This window comes from Barbus barbus (genome assembly GCF_936440315.1).
Source record: "Barbus barbus genome assembly, chromosome: 32".
NCBI classification, from domain to species: Eukaryota; Metazoa; Chordata; class Actinopteri; order Cypriniformes; family Cyprinidae; genus Barbus; species Barbus barbus.
In genome coordinates this window covers 5083020-5099299 of record NC_136760.1, presented here as the reverse complement: position 1 = coordinate 5099299, position 16280 = coordinate 5083020, and the positions used below count along the sequence as shown (strand labels likewise).

The following is a 16280-nucleotide window of genomic DNA, read 5'->3' as shown; positions in this document are numbered from 1 at the left end:
AGCTAATACTAATACTTATGTATTTTATGTAAGTAGTCTGTTATACTATACCATTATAAAAATCTCACTGATGTACATTACAATTTAGTCAAATATGTTTTGGCCATATAAATCCCACACAAGTTGTTTTCTTCTTTGAGTGTGAGCTCCATATCCTCACTAGACCATGCTATATGGGCCATACAACCTTAATGTATCATTAAAAAAAAAAAAAGTTATTCTTTTATACTTTGTCCAAAGCTTCACAAAACTAATCCATTTGATTCTTCCGACTACTATTTCATATGTCAGGCTTAACAGGCTTTTATTGTTAAATAAAGAACTCCTATTGTTTTCCAAGGTTAAACTGTTCACAGGACATGTCCTAATTAAAAAAAGAATAAAATAACTCTCTATAACATATGTTTTTACATCAGAAACGCTGAGTTTGATGTACTTTTACACCAGCGCCCATTCCCACATATTCAAACAGTCTCACAAAACAAGAGGTGTGGCTTTAATGGAGCATTGCACATTCAGAGAAAGTGTACACACTGGAATATGCCATTTCTGAGAAGTCAGCAAATTATAAGCATGAATCACAACAGTGTTTAATATCTGGAGCAGATCATGACACTCAAATGTGACACTAGGTTTTCAACCCAAAGATGAAAATCTGTCATAATTTACTTACTTTCATGTCAATCTAAATGGAAAAGAGCCGTATAAATATTTTTGCTTTTATTTTCTTACATGACATGACGGTGAGTAAATGATGAAAAATTCTATACAGACATTTTTTTTCTGGCTGGGTTGGCAAACTCGATTTATCACTCCAACTTTATAAAAACAAAGTGCTTCCATTAAACACTGAAGACTAGTCATGCAGGTTGTTCCAAACATATTGATCAGTGCATGTGATATTTTGTACAACCTACCAATTAGATCATGTGATGCTATCATGTGACATACATTGCTGCGCCATTTAACCCATCCGCTTTGCTCAACTGTAATTTCAGTAGTTTGACGTTCTTGAAAGAAATGTTAAAAATTACAAGCACGCACAGACTCACACATACCTGTACATAAACACACACACGTTTCTGAAACAATGTACAATCTATATTAAGATCCAAAAGAACTGAACATTTGAATAAAATGGATTTTACTTAAGTCCCAAAGTGGCTTTTGTGTTGTACAAAACCAAGCCATACAATACTGACTTTCCCATGTTCTTTGTTTAAAATTCCAACAGAATTATATTTCCGATCCTGAAAAGGATGTTTGAGACACATCTAAACACTTCCCGTCCATATTGAGTCTGTATCAAACGTCTACAGTTTAAAAGCCTATTCCCATTTTACGAATTCTCGATCTCCCATGATGCAGTTTATTTAGTCTATGGTATACTTCGAGTCTTGGCGACAATGCCGGCAGCCTGGATAACACGGTATCGCTCTCGGAGGTTGCGTCGTCGGACGTGTTCGTTGGTGATTTCCAGTACGTTTGCTTCGGGAAACCAGCCTTTCTGCCCATCGGATAGACGGATTCCCTCATACCATCCTAGAGAAGGCAAGAAGCCATCAGATGGATGAACAAAAACAATGTTAGAACACATTTCAACATGTCAGATGTGCTTCCAGTAAATGGAACGTATAGCATGACACACCTTCGTTGGTTTTGCGCACGACATTGATGATCTCTGTGCGCTCCAGATTTAATTCATCTGCTTGGTTTGCCACATACTGCTCCACACACTGCACCTGAGGGCAATCTGTTACATATATGCCATATATATATGTCACAAACACACATATATGATTAGAGCGAAAGCTATCTGTAGTGAAAAGTTAATGTGATCAAAATCAAAGGCAAGCACTATCATGTCACATATGAGTCATAAACCTGAACAGCTTGGAGAAATAAGCACCCACACTTACCCCAGTCTTCATATATGACTTCTTCTTGATCATTATTGGGGTCATCAGGATTCGGGAATGCTGCCAACCACCTGTGCAGGTCAGATCTGAATGGAGAGACAGAAGAAAAGTGACCTATACAGTCTTAAAAGCACATACATCCTTATAGTCAAACTGACTACATAATCCTGGAGATTTCATAGAGAAATTTTTCAACCGTGGAAATGCATTATATATACAAAATTATATTATTGATTTTATATATATATATATATATATATATATATATATATATATATATAGAAAGAGAGAGAGAGAGAGAGAGAATACAAATTAAAAATGAATATTGATAAAACTGAATAAAAATTCCAATATTTTTTCTATCCAACTTGTGGATGCCTTCTTATACATTGTTGACATACATATTTATTTATTAAATAATTTTTTGTGCATTTGTATTCCTTTTAATGCGATGATTATGCATGCACTAAATGTTTGGGGTGCGTAAGATCTTTTTTTTTTTTTACTTTCATTAAGCAAGGACATATTAAATTCACCAGAAGTGACATTAAAGACACTAATGTTACAAAAGATTTCTATTAAAATATATATATATTCATAAAAAAAATCCTGAAATAATTGATCATGGTTTTTTTGTATCATTGTTTTTTTTCCCGCATTGACAATAATAAATGTATCTTGAGCAGGAAATGAGCATATTAGAATGATTTCTGAAGGATCATGTGACACTGAAGACTGCTGTAATGACTGCTTTAGCTTTGCAATCACAGCTTTGCAATTAAAATAGAAAACTATTTTTTTATTCCATTTTACTGTTCTACAGTATCTTTGATGAAATAAATGTAGCCTTAAAAGATGTTCATAAATATTACAAAAATCTTACTGACCCCAAATTTTTAAACGGTAGTGTACATTAACAAAACTTGCATATCTGAATTGCCAACAGGAAAAAAAAAAACCAGCATATGGAATTAAAAACATAATGGAGCAATGAACATGCATCATGGATGAGTAAAATAAATGTATTTTTAACTCCACGCACTGTGTAGGAGCTTTGAAAACTCTCTCCATCTGGCGTCCCTGGTGATTCTCCAGCAGAGTCAGAGAGAAGCAGTGCTCCAGGTTGGGGACAGCTGTGTCCTCAAAAGGCTGCACCTGGACCAGGGAGCGATGGGCATGATCGAGGACTACATACCGCTCAGAACTACAGCACAGGGAAACAGATGAAGAAATAAATGAGGGAAGTCTGACTCAGAAACAATAGGATTAATTCATTAATAACAGGGGTGTTACTTTTTAGAAAGGAACATTAAAAGGTGAATGCATGTAAATATAATGCAGTGTTTTGCAACCCTTATAAAGCCATAACACAAACAGGTTTTTCAGCTTTCTACCTTTTCTTGCTGGCAGTGACAAGTAGGTCATTGAAGAGAAAGAGGTAGACGGGGCTGGATTTGGGGCGGAGGTTCAAGAATGTCCCTCCTCTGTTCACTTCCTGCAGTTCTCCTCGTTTCTCCAAGTAACGTGTTTGAGAGATAATTGGCACCGCCTAAATAAATGATTAAACGATGAGACAATATATATAATAATACAATAATATATATATATTATAGCATTATATTATATTTATATATATATATATATAATAGTAAATATTGCTCTTTTTTATTTCAATAAAGCATTTTGGTAGAATCAAAAAAGTAATAATTAAGATTCTACACTATATTTTGGTCACTAATCAAAAGTAAACCCATTTGTGCAAGTGATCATGTGACATTCACATTGTCATTTTTTTGTTCATTATTTAAAAAAAAAATACAAAACAGAGGAATTTTCACTGGTGGTCTCAGAATTTTAAATTCCACTGTAACCATCTGTATGATAATAATTACTTTACAAGGACAGAACTAAATAAACATTAATACAAGAATCAATTAGCTCACCTTTAGTTTGTCGAACTCCAGCATACCATTAATCTGAATCAGTTCCTCCATCTGCTTCATTTTTCCAACCTGAGTATTACATTCTTCAATGATCTGTGAGGACATCCGTGACAAGTTATTTAGGATCACATCTGACAACACCAACAGCCATAAATAATACGTACACACACCAGAACATTCTTACCATGCCGACAATTGAATCTGAATGCATGACAAACATATTAAAGAGGACCTATATTGGTTCTTTCATGAAAATGAAAAACAAAGTATTGCAAAACACTTTTGCTGCTATTGAGGTGGGATACGGGTAAGGTTAGGGACTGGTTTGGTGGTATGGGTAGGTGTAAGGGATGGGTTAACAGTGTAATTATAAATGCAATTGCAGAAATTAATTACAGATGTAAATACATATAGATATTTTAAAAAATATGAGTACAATGTAAAAACATGTATGTACACAATCATTACATTGTACTAAATGATTAATTTAAATGCAAGTACATAGTAGTTAAGGCCACCTAATATAAAGTGGGACCCAATTAAATGTCCTTTATTAGCTTAATGCTTTAAAATCCACCCGACCTGCATTTAACCTTGTTTTCCACTCTCTCCCCCTCTTTCCAATTATTCTCGCTCTCTTTTCCTTTTATCTTCCTCTCTAACAGGCTATTCTGGGAACAATGAGCTCTAGTTTGATCAAGGAACTGAGGGTGAGGAGTGGCTTTATAATGAGAGGAAAAAAACAGGGTGCATTTACTGTGACCTTGAGTTGTTTACCTTGGACACAGAGTCCAGAGCTTTAGATGCTGTTTGCTCCTTCTCCGTCCCAACAGCCGTTCTCTTTAGGATGTTCTGATAAAAAAAATTAAATTAAATCTGGATTATCTTCATATTACCTCTGCTTGATTATAATGTGATGCCTTGCAAATAATTGTGGAAACAAAACCAAAACAAAAACTCCCAAAATCAACTAAAAGTAGTTCCAACAAATACTACCGTTTACAATTTTGGGGTCATTAAGATTTTTTATGTTTTTGAAAGAAGTTTCTTATGCTCATTAAGGCTTCATTTATTTGATCAAACAGTAAAATTGTTAAATATTATTCCAACTTAAAATAACTTTTAATATATGTGACCCTGGACCATAAAACCAGTCATAAGTAGCACGGGTATATTTGTAGCAATAGATTTTATGGGCCAAAATTATAGATTTTTCTTTTATGCCAAAAATCATTAGGATATTAAGTAAAGATCATGTTCCATGAAGATTATTTTGTAAAGTTCCTACGGTAAATATATCAAAACTTCAGTTTTGTTCAGTAATATGCATTGTTAAGGACTTCATTTGGACAACTTTAAAGGTGATTTTCTCAATATTTAGATTTTTTTGCACCCTCAGATTCCAGATTTTCAAATAGATGTACCTCAGTCATATCCTAACAAACAATACATGAATGGAAAGCTTATTTATTCAGCTTTCAGATGATGAATACATCTCAATTTCAAAATAATTGACCCTTATGACTGGTTTTGTGGTCCAGGGTCACATATTTTAATGTAATTTATTCCTGTGATGGTAAAGCTGATTTTTCAGCATTCTTCATTGTCACAAGTTCCTTTGGAAATCCTTCTAATATGCTAATTTGGAGCTCAAGAAAAATTCTTTCATCAGTGTTGAAAACGGTTGTGCTGCTTAATATCTTTGTGGAAAGCGTGATACATTATTTCAGGATTCTTACATAAATAGAAAGTTCAAAAGAACAGTATTTAGCAAAAATATAAAGATTTTGTAACATTTGTAACAAATGTCTTTAAAAATTCTAAAGTGGATTATGTGAATTATTCACTCACCTCGATGAGCATTTTAATGCGTGTGATTCGCTGAAAGGGCAGCAACAGGAAGGACATAAAGGGCAGTCGCTGACATATGGGCGACTCCTGCAGTCGGGTGATTATGGTAGCAAACTGAGTGTTAGATTGCCTGTGACAGATATTAGGCAAAAGTAGAAGTGAGAAAATACTAAATAAATGGATGATAAAAATATTAGACGAAACAGTTTGAGTTCTTGCTTATGTGTGTAGGTGTATGACTTTCTCACATTAGATTACTATAGGTCTTTTCCTGATAAATCTGGTTTCGAACATAGTCGATATACGCAGGGAAATGATGTTGGGCATGATAGTGGATAATGTCACAGATGTCAGAAATGATAACGCTCTCATCTAGACGCTCCTCCAGGTCCTTTAGAAACCTTTGAACATAAATAGACAGTGGTATTTGTAAATTAAAGTTTGTGACTGCTGTGACTTGTTTTACAGGCTACACTGCATTCTCGAAGCATTAGACTATTAGTTGGCGATGATGTTTTTGTCCTGAGATTTCATGTTTAATAGTTTTCTATTAATAAAACATCAAACGCTGCTGTCTCAGTAAATTCTGATGGGTTACACCTGGAAAAGCATTTGTTGCTGTACAATAACAATGCAGCAAATGTAGTATATGGGGTTCATGCATATAAACAAAAGTAATTAGTGGGGTACAGGCAGTGCTGCTTCAGCAAATCTAAACTGTATACGTCTTCATTTTACACACACACAGGCACTCACCTCTCGCTGACCTCTTGGATGCGCAGAATGTTTGAAAAGAGGGTTTTTTTGTCCATGTTAATAATAGAGTCATTCAAGTCACTTGACCCCATAAAATGCTCTATTAGCACACGCAGAGAGCGCAGATATGACATTTCTGATGTAATCACCTCGAACATGCTCTGCACACAAAGAAAGGAAACACATAAATATTATATAAAAATGTTTTAGTTTTTTTTCCCACATTCACTGTTATTGTCACGAATCCTGGCCATGCTCTTCCGTTAACTCGCCACCAGATGTCACTCACTCACCACATGGACTCGTACACCACACAGCACACTGGACTACAGTTCCCACAATCCATTGCACTGACGACACGCAGCTGATTACACGGATCACACAGCTGAATTCACTGATCACCCCATCACACACACTATTTAACCTGGGACTTCCTCTTGCTCTCGTCCGAGTACTGATCTGCGTTTAGTGCTCACCTAGCGCTAGCTGCTTACCGTGTCATTCCGTGTTTCTGTTTTGTTCCTGTAATTGTTAGCGTTTATCACTCATTCAGCGATAGCAACTTTACAGAGCCATTCTTATAGTCTTGTCTTGCCTTGTTTATCTTGCCATGTCTGACCCTGCCCGTGTTTCCTGGATTTACCCCTTTGCCTTGCCGTTTGGACTGTGTTCGCTCCCCGTTTGGATTATTGCTGTTGACTCTGGATTATCTCTCTGCCTTGCCCCTTTGGATACTGTTCGCTGATCGTTGACCCACGCTTGCTCCACGGATTGCTCTGTCTTGTCCTTGCCATACTTGTTTGCCACTTTCTGACCCTGCCTGTTTACTGACCATGTTTTATAATAAAGCTTTGCATATGGATCCGCACGTCTCGCGTCTCGTCAGCCCCGTAACAGTTATTATCTTCTGTTTTGTATTACACAAAATTGTAATAATGCTTCATTTCACGTCACACTTAACCCCAAAATTTAAAATATATATATTTTTTTTTTGCATAAACTTTACAATTTTATTTAAGTTTCATATAATATATTATTTTTTTTTAAACGTACAAAAAATAAAACGATAAGAATGGGATTTTCTTGAATTATGGTCACGACCATTTTAATTATCAAGAAAATAATTGTTTTTTTTGACAAATTATTTATAATGCTACAAAACATTTATTTCAAATAAATGCAGCACAGCTGTTTTTAATTACAATTCATTGTGTTTTCATTTCAACAAAAAAAATTTTTGAACTCCAAATCAGCATAATAGAATAATTTCCAATGAATCATGTGACCCTGAAGACTGAAGTAATGGCTTTTGAAAATTCAGTTTCGCATCTATGTAATAAATTAGATTTTTTTTAGAAATCAGTGATTTTAAATTGTAATATTTCACAATGTTACAGTTTTTACTATACTTTTGATAAAATGCCTGCAGTCTCAGTGAGCATTAGAGACTTTTTGAGAACGGTAGTATACACATTTTTGAGGCTAACACTCTTTGCACTTCCTTTCCTATCCACCCCTTTCCATCCTGTCTTCTCCTACAGATTTCCATCCTCTCTCTTTTCTCTTTTCCTCTCAAATGACTTTTTCCATATCCCCAAACACATAAAGCCTCAAATCTCAGCACTGGCTAAGAAGTACATGCTCTCCTCTGCATTCTGTACCACGTTCAGTGAGGATTTCTGCTCACCTCTTGGTACTTGCACTCCTCTGGACTTAGGGTCTGGAGGACCCCACTGTCCTGTACTGCTGACTGGTCCCGCCATAAATTGCTCTGTTTGAGATTTGGAACACTACTGGATCTGGGACGTGTTACTCCTTTCTCTGGGCTGGATGTATTGCGTGTGTCCATCTGGAAGTCCAAGCTGGTTTTACTGATGTTGCGACATACTGTCCTCCTGATCTCCTTGTGTATATATGTTTCTGTGTAAAACTGATACAGCTCTGCAAGGGTCAGAAAACATGGCATTAAACTCAACCCCCTAAAATCAATATATTGAGAATTTTTACTAATGAAAGATATCATTCACCACAATTTCTTTATAGTGTTTTTCTTTCTTAACATTCATCATATCTGTCTTTATTCAATCAGAAAAAATTATACCCTCAGGCATCCCAGCTTCCAAGTCAACAGATTGTTGGAGATGTGAAATGGCTCGTGGAGGTCTAGAGCTGTGACAGAGATTGAGTTACAGGTAGTAAAGAAAAATGCGACAGCTGTGTGACTTACAGCTTAAGAGAGCAGAAACTACTTGAGAGATGCAAGAAATGTAAAAAACATAAACATGTATACTTCTCAGTAGATCCACATTTTTCCCCATCAGCCCCTGCACTGTCATCATTCTCATCTGCTGATGTCATGAAAGGAGAAACCAACAATTAAGTACAATAAAACAAACACACAGATGATCAACAAATGTCAGTTTGAGACACTTAAAAATGCTGAAAACACATTTTACTTCTGTGATATAATGCATTTCTGAGTGAAACAGTATACTCCAAAAAAATAAAAAAGTATGATTGTGAACAGTGGGCATTTCATAAAAGAATTTGTTTCGAAGAAGAAAGCAAATATTTAAATTAATAATAATAAAAATGACAAAATTGCTAAAATGAAAAAGAAAAACTGAAAATCTAAAAATAAATGTTAATTCAAAATATTAATAATACTAAGTATATAAATGGCACTAAAACAACACTGTTTGGAACATTTAAGACATAATTTTCCATTCTGAGTGAACTATCTCTTTAAATAGAATCCATGTTGATTTCATGTCAACTTTAAAAGCCTTTATGTACCTATAGACTTGAGAGAATAATTGCTGAGGCGTCTTCCGTTCTCATAGGTCTTGGCTGGCAGAGGTAGTGCAGTTCTTTGCAGTCGGGGACTGGTAGGTGGGCTGCCCTTTTTAGGGGGAAGCAGAGGAGAGGATGGACGTGCCAGAGGCTGAGGCTGAATAATGCGAGGACCCCTGTTATCTAAAGGCATTCTGGGAGGAATGGCCGGAGGGGTTTCCTTGCTTACAGGGTCCAACCCCTTTTGAGGTCTGGGTGGAGTGACCACCTCCAGGCTAACATCGTAGATGGACTCCTCTGGCTCCTCCAAAGGCTGGTCTTTGGGGACGTTTAGAGGAGTCTGGGGAAATGAGACCGCAGAGATGATCAACGTTGGAGGTCCAGGGTCCGATTTCCTCCTCAGCTGCTGCTCTATTAGGTTACGAGTCTCCTGAAACTTGTCTTTTTTAATTTGCGGTTCCTCCTTTTTGTTCTCGTCTTCAGCTAGTGATTCATTGAAAGACTCCGGCTCCTTATTGGACTTGTCTTCGTTCTCTCCTTCTCCTCTTTCATTCTGATCCTCCATATCACTGTACTCAATCTCATCCTCCTCACCCTCATCATCATCCTGCTCGCTTATTGCCACCCATACCAGCTTCATGCCAGGCCTCTGCAGGTGGCATATACAGCCGCAGTTCTTCTCACACTGAGGCTCTTGAAGAGAACTGGAATCCTGCTCCGTTCCCAGTTTGCCACCTTCTTTTCCATCAGGAGCTAGAAAAGGACATGGATTATGGTCAGGGTTTAAATGAATTTAAGATGGGTAAATAATGTGATGGTATTTTTTTTTTTTTTTTTTAAAAAGCAAAAAATAAAAAATGTTTTTTGTATTAAAAATCATTCAGAAATATTTTAGGGCATATAAAGTCAAAAATGTCAGGATGATATTACTGTCCTGATATCATAATAGAGGAAAAAATGTATAATTAAAAAAACCTTGGATTATAAAATGCTACGGATTGTATTAATTAAGGCAAGACACTACAGGTCTTGCATTAATTCCTAAATGTTTTTTCATGCACTAATCTATTTTTGGGATATTTTCTTCTATAACTTGTCTTCTAGTTGAAAGAAAACATCCAAAATACACATTTATGTGTTTATTCTATAAAACTTTATTTAGTTATTTCTGTAAACATCAATTACAATACATATTTTAACAGGTTTAAAGGTCTAAAAATGAGGGGTTTTTTCTCCATGCACTAAGATAGGAAGTTTTTTTTCCAGTTTTTGTTCCCTCTAAATTCTGAAGGATTTTACAGAGAGGTTTGTTCAAGTAACATTCACCTGAATTATATAATATTTTATTCCTAAAAACCTAAATAAAAAATAAAATAAAAAAGGTGACAGTATTTTCTAAATTATGGAGAGGTTAAAACCTTTCATTCTAATATGTCAACAAAACAAAAAAAAAATGTATCTGGCAATATCCATTGTTTATATTTCTGTTCTGGAAATGCATGCAAATGGTTGCATTTTCAATAATAATGCAACATTTGCATATTTGAACAAAACAGTTTAGAAAAATGTAATATACTGCGATTAATTAACTGGAAAGTATATATTTCTGTCTATACTTTAAACTACATTCACCTGTGATGTCTTGTTTTAAAAAACGTATGCTTTGGGGAAAAAAATCATCTTGAAAAATACATTTAATTTTTTGCTTTTTTTTTTTAAATAAAGATTAAAATGTTTAAAACATGTTTAAAACGAGATAAAACATGTTCAGCAGGGAAAAAATGATTACGTTTTACTTGATGCTTACACCACATGACACTTTCTGAGTCATTTCATTTAAACTTTTTAGAAAATAGCAGAAATGTTTTCAAAACCATATGAAACGAATAGGAAAACAAAGACTACATTTCTAAAAACTTGACACTAGATTTTAAAAGTTCTGTTTTTTTTTTTTCTTTTTGGACGCTCTTACACATCTTTGGGCCTCACGTAAACATGGTAAACATGCTACAGCAAAGACTGATCTACAACCATGACTGAATGTCTTTGCAATGCTCTAAACTTTGTATTGCTCTCAAAAGGCTTCACATCCTTTCTGATTTAAGATCTTGGATTACCATATTTTCTCAGCTTCTGCTTTGACTGGTCCACCTCGGCCTTCGAGCCTGCCGTTATGAGTGCCGCCAACTTCTGCATGGAACCTTTGCGCTGTGTCAATCCCTCCTCCCCCTCCTTAACCCTCAGGTCTTCAATCGCCTCAAATACATTTTACTTGATCTTGCCAAATGCTCGTTTTAGCCCTTCAGCCATTTCACTACACCGGTGACTGACCTCCTCAAAACTCTCTCGGATTCTGGACTAGTTGAATGCATGAACTTAAGGGTGGGACACTGGTTTATTAGCCCAATAATCACATAAATCACATAAAGGCCAGTTGCATGTTACTTCCAAGCCTCCTAGGCAGTCAAACTAACACAAATAATTGTCACTGTAAAAGAGTTTTATGAACAATATATTCTCAGATAATGTCCAACAGGAATGTTAAGTAAGAAAAAAACAAAAAGGTCAAGCTTTTTCCTGTTATGGCTCTTAAACTTTGGAACAGTCTTTATGGTAATGTTTATAGGTAGACATCTACAATTGAATTACTAACTAAATGTAACATCCCATACATATGCTAAGTACTGCATATAATATATCAAATATAGGTCCAAGTATCAAGCATATTTTAAAATGTTAGATTTATATTTAATAATGGCTTTTCTTCCAAGCTTTTTATTCATCAGTACTGCTTGTACTGTATTTTTGATCAAACAAGTTTATTAGCAGCATCCCTTAATTTAATACTGTAAATAGTACTTGTTCTTTATCCTTGTCTATCTTATCTACTTTGTACGTGTCAGAGTGCATTACTCAAAGCAAATAAGCACACAGAAGGTTACAATTATGTAAACACTTTTATAGGATGCTTGAATTTTGTGCTGCTTTATAGGAATAGTTTACCCAAAAATGAAATTTTACATCTTGGATGGCCTAAAAGTAAGTAAATTTCAGCTAATTTCATTTTTAGGTGAAGTATTGCTTTACATTTTAAATATAAAATTCTGTGACTGAATTCACTCTTAAAAATAAAGGTGCTTCAGGATGCCATAGAAGAACCTTTTTGTCTAAATGATTCAATAAAAAACCTTTAACATCTGAAGAATGGTTCTTTGTGGAACCAAAAATGGTTCTTTTATGGCAGGGTTCCTCAAATCTTTCCCTGGAGGTCCAATCTGCCGCAGAGTTTAGCTCCAACCGTGATCAAACTCACCTACCTGTGATTTTCTAATGATCTTGAAGACTAGCATGCTCAGGTGTGTTTGATTAGGGTTAGAGCTAAACTCTGCAGGAGTGGGCTAGATTCGAGGATGCCTGTTCTATGGCATCGCTGTGAAGAACCTTTTAAGCATCATTATTTTAAAGAGTGTATTGTGAAGAGAAAAAAAATCCTGGAACAAAAATCCAGGAGATTTTCCATAGAAGTACTAAGCCAAACAAATCCTGAAAAGAAAGTAAATACACCATACCTGATCGGCTTCCATCAACAGCACTCAAAGCTCCTTCTTGTCTCTCTTGGCTGTCCACCTCGTCTTTCTGTCCACTCTGATTTTGTCTGGTCTTTGGAGGCAGAGGAGGTGCCTTGCCATTGCTGGTGGGGGAACAACTTTTCGGTTTGCGTCTGGGCTTTATTGCAGGAGGTCTTTGTTTTCTCCATTCTATGCTGGTGTTCTTTGCTGTATCTCCACTTGGAATCTTAGTCTCTGGCTGGCTGAATTTGTTAACTATCTTTTTGACATTCCCAGAGTTCTGTGAGGCTGCACCTTCCAAAGATGAGGCGTCTGAGGTATTATTGGATGGCTTGATGGGAACCGGGGGTCTTTGTTTAACTTCAGGTTTCTGAGGCAGATTCTGAGACTCTTGAGAAGACATCTTGATTGGTTTTGATGTTTTAACCAAAACAACCTGGCCAATATGAGGCCAGGCAGCAGGGTCACAGAGGGCCTTCAATCTTCAACCTGTAGTAACAAATAGTAAGGACATTAAACATGACTGATGCATCTTTACAGACTCTTTCCATCATTTGATCAATCCTAGATCACCTGACATTGCAGTGTATTCATTAGATATATTACAATCCTGGCAGATACAGCTAAATGGGTGATTTTAATGTCACAATGAAAAAGAATTCAATGTGTAACACATTAATCAAAAGTGAAAAAATGTAGTCTGGTGACTTGGTTGTTGTATTTACTGCTGATTGCTTTTGAAATGTAGGATTGCACAAAAAAGTGGAGGCACGTGATTGTAAACTTGAAGGGATAGGGGTATAGCAGATTAAATTATTGGAGAATTCTTGAAAAAAAGAAACATAAGCACGGATAGATTATTCAGATCTAAAATATGCATTTAGAAAATAGGGTGAATTTTCATGCCATCTTTATTTATATTATTTTGGACAAATGAATTAAAGCACTAAAACCAAAACAAGTCATTTTAAATGCTACAAGTGAATTAATTTACACATCACACAATTGTAATATATTAAATTTACAATCATGCACACTTAAATATATAATACTGACAGATACAATAAATAAAAAAATTTAATAAAAATAAAAAAATAACTCCAATAAAAACTCCAATATCAGCCAATATATAGTTCCAATACATTGTCCAGCCCTAGTTTCCATTCTTTCAGTTTCATATCCCTCATGAAGAGTACTGTAATTGAAACCTAAGTCATCTATAAGAGTCAAAGTCCTCAAAACTACATAAATATTTATCACGATGAGTAGCATCTGCTAATTTATTAAATAAAATAAAATGCAGTGATCTTTGTACTGGAGTTACCGCACACCGTACAGATTTAACTGCATTAGACTTTGCTCTTACAGGCAAAATTCTATATTAAAGACTATACAAATTATATATATTATATACATTTATATAAAATGAACTTGCAATCAGACTGGTTAGTAAAACTTAGCTAGGAATGTGCTTGTATGTCATGTTTATAGTACATGCAGGTACTTTGACCTTTCAGATTCCAAAAGCTTATGCATGTTTTAGGAATGCATGATGAGATCAAAATAATACGATTAGTGGTAACACTTTATTGCTTATTGTTTCTCCTCATTTAAAAACAATAGCAAAGCCTTTAAAGGAACTGGTTTGGAATCTTGGTTTGGAATAAACCCATTCTGGAAATATTGGAAGGGAACGGGTGTGTCAACACGACTTCCTGTGTCAACAATACTATAGTCAGGTTGAACTTTGACGTCACTGACTTCACTTGACTCGCACCCCCCCAGACAGACTCAGCAGGTCTGACAAGCTCTCCACTGTGCTGCTGTGCACTAATTTGATATCTTGAACATACAAATCTCAACATTAAACAAAGCAAGAAAGAAATGCTTTCCCATGGGGTGAAGCAGGATGGTTTCTATTTAGAAGGGCGATAATGTTTCGTAATTCTTACATCCTTCTGATATTTCAAAGTTCACTTAGGTATAAACATCTCCTCGAGCAACAGGACATACAAGTATCCCCTGGTGGGCAGTTTTTTCCAAAAATGTGTACAAGACACTTCCCCTCCAACCTATAAACATCTTGGGATTGGAATCCTCCTTTCCTGTTGAGAATCTTGGCTTTGCTTTCTAATTCCTTAGAATCACTGAGATGTTGTGATGTATAACAACAGTATAAATAAGTATAGGTAAATACGTATTTTTTTCTGTAAGGGTATAGGATATAGTATTTATAACCACATGTATACAAGTCTACAGAGTGTCTCCTTTTAGATAGACAAAAGTGTGTGTGTGTGTGTGTGGTATTTGGGATATTGTAATCCACTGGGTTACAAATTCCTTTGTATTGTCAGTCCTGACACTTATCTTTCATAAGCATTCATGGCAATGTTTCAGAAACAATGGGCCAAAGTCAACATTTCTACTATGCTGTTCACAAGACTAACAAGGATCTGCTGTGTGAATTTAAAGGTGGTAATGCAACATGATGTAACCTGTCATTAATTTAGCTAATAATTTGTATATCTGACAGATATAGGTAAGATGCAGTACTACATTCACAGCTGAGGCTGATCAAATTCATATCTGTAATATTACACCAGACTACTTACCAAATGTGTCTCACTCTCCTATATAATCCATAAAGAAAAGCGAATTCCTGAAACGTGTCCAGAGCAAACTTCCTCATAAAAATAAAACCATTAGAGTGGCGTGGTGTAACTCTCACAGTGCACATGAACACATCAGTCTACGAGCACTTATACAGACATCCATGTTAATACATTTCTTTAAAATGACAGCAACAGATCGCCACATCCCAGCGCGATCTTCATATCCGTACGGATCTGATCAGACGTTACTTTCGACTTTTTTCTTTTGTTGTCCTCTCCGGTAAATCCACGCGCATCTCCAGCTCTTTGTTTTCCTGCTCGTGAGCGTGTATGTAAGAGCAGCCGGACAGGGACAGTGTGATTAACGCACACCCCTCCTCCCATTGCATCCTACCCCATTCTTGCCTGCACACCCTCCTTTAGCTGCCACCCAGCGGAGACTCTCAGTGTGTGTGTGTGTGTGTGTGTGTGTGTGTGTATGTGTTTGTGTGTGTGTGGGGATCAGGTTTATGGGAATCAAGCGCAGTAAACCCTGAAATCGTATATTACTTACGAGATGATCTACTATGAGCAAAACGGTTTAACAAACATACAAAATAATAAACATGGAATATAGAATATTGATTAGTTTTTTATTAGTTTATTGCGTAAGTTTTAATAACGACGTTAAATGAGTTGTAGAAGACAAGACTGATCTTGAACCGCCGGCTTCTGACAGTCTTTTATTTTGAAAAGCAGGAGAGTCCCAGAGTACCACTGCAAATTTTAATTTTAATTTAATTTATTTATTTACTTATTTTACAGTCCCAGAAAATCCAAAATGATTTATGCCCAAAA

The 16280-nt window shown here is 35.7% G+C and overlaps 1 protein-coding gene across 3 annotated transcripts; it reads right to left on the bottom strand.

The window, feature by feature from the left end:
• Positions 1-282: 282 nt before the first annotated feature.
• LOC306852065 (rho guanine nucleotide exchange factor 5-like) lies at positions 283-15897 on the bottom strand. Of its 3 annotated transcripts, none has more exons than XM_079388675.1 (16): positions 15444-15862; positions 12832-13320; positions 9266-10015; positions 8760-8814; positions 8571-8638; positions 8157-8410; positions 6470-6630; positions 5962-6114; positions 5714-5843; positions 4640-4714; positions 3863-3955; positions 3314-3468; positions 2962-3123; positions 1920-2005; positions 1649-1753; positions 283-1542 (listed from the first exon to the last, which is right to left on the bottom strand). In XM_079388675.1, the coding sequence occupies exons 2-16, from the start codon at positions 13232-13234 to the stop codon at positions 1379-1381; spliced, it is 2814 nt and encodes a 937-aa protein (XP_079244801.1). In that variant the 5' UTR covers positions 13235-13320; positions 15444-15862; the 3' UTR covers positions 283-1378. The 3 variants fall into 3 exon arrangements, 2 of the variants coding, with proteins under 2 accessions (XP_079244801.1, XP_079244800.1); XM_079388674.1 differs by having other exon boundaries at positions 287-1542; positions 8760-8817; positions 15444-15897; XR_013782558.1 differs by having other exon boundaries at positions 476-1542; positions 1649-1742; positions 15444-15806.
• Positions 15898-16280: the final 383 nt, after the last annotated feature.

Excerpts from the sequence above, each read along its gene's own strand:
- LOC306852065 (XM_079388674.1), bottom strand. The coding sequence starts at position 13,234 with ATGTCTTCTCAAGAGTCTCAGAATCTGCCTCAGAAACCTGAAGTTAAA. Across the intron at positions 8,411-8,570 it reads GGAAGCTGGGATGCCTGAGG|AGCTGTATCAGTTTTACACA; the intron begins GTATAATTTTTT and ends TGACCCTTGCAG. Across the intron at positions 3,956-4,639 it reads CTCTGGACTCTGTGTCCAAG|ATCATTGAAGAATGTAATAC; the intron begins GTAAACAACTCA and ends ATGTCCTCACAG.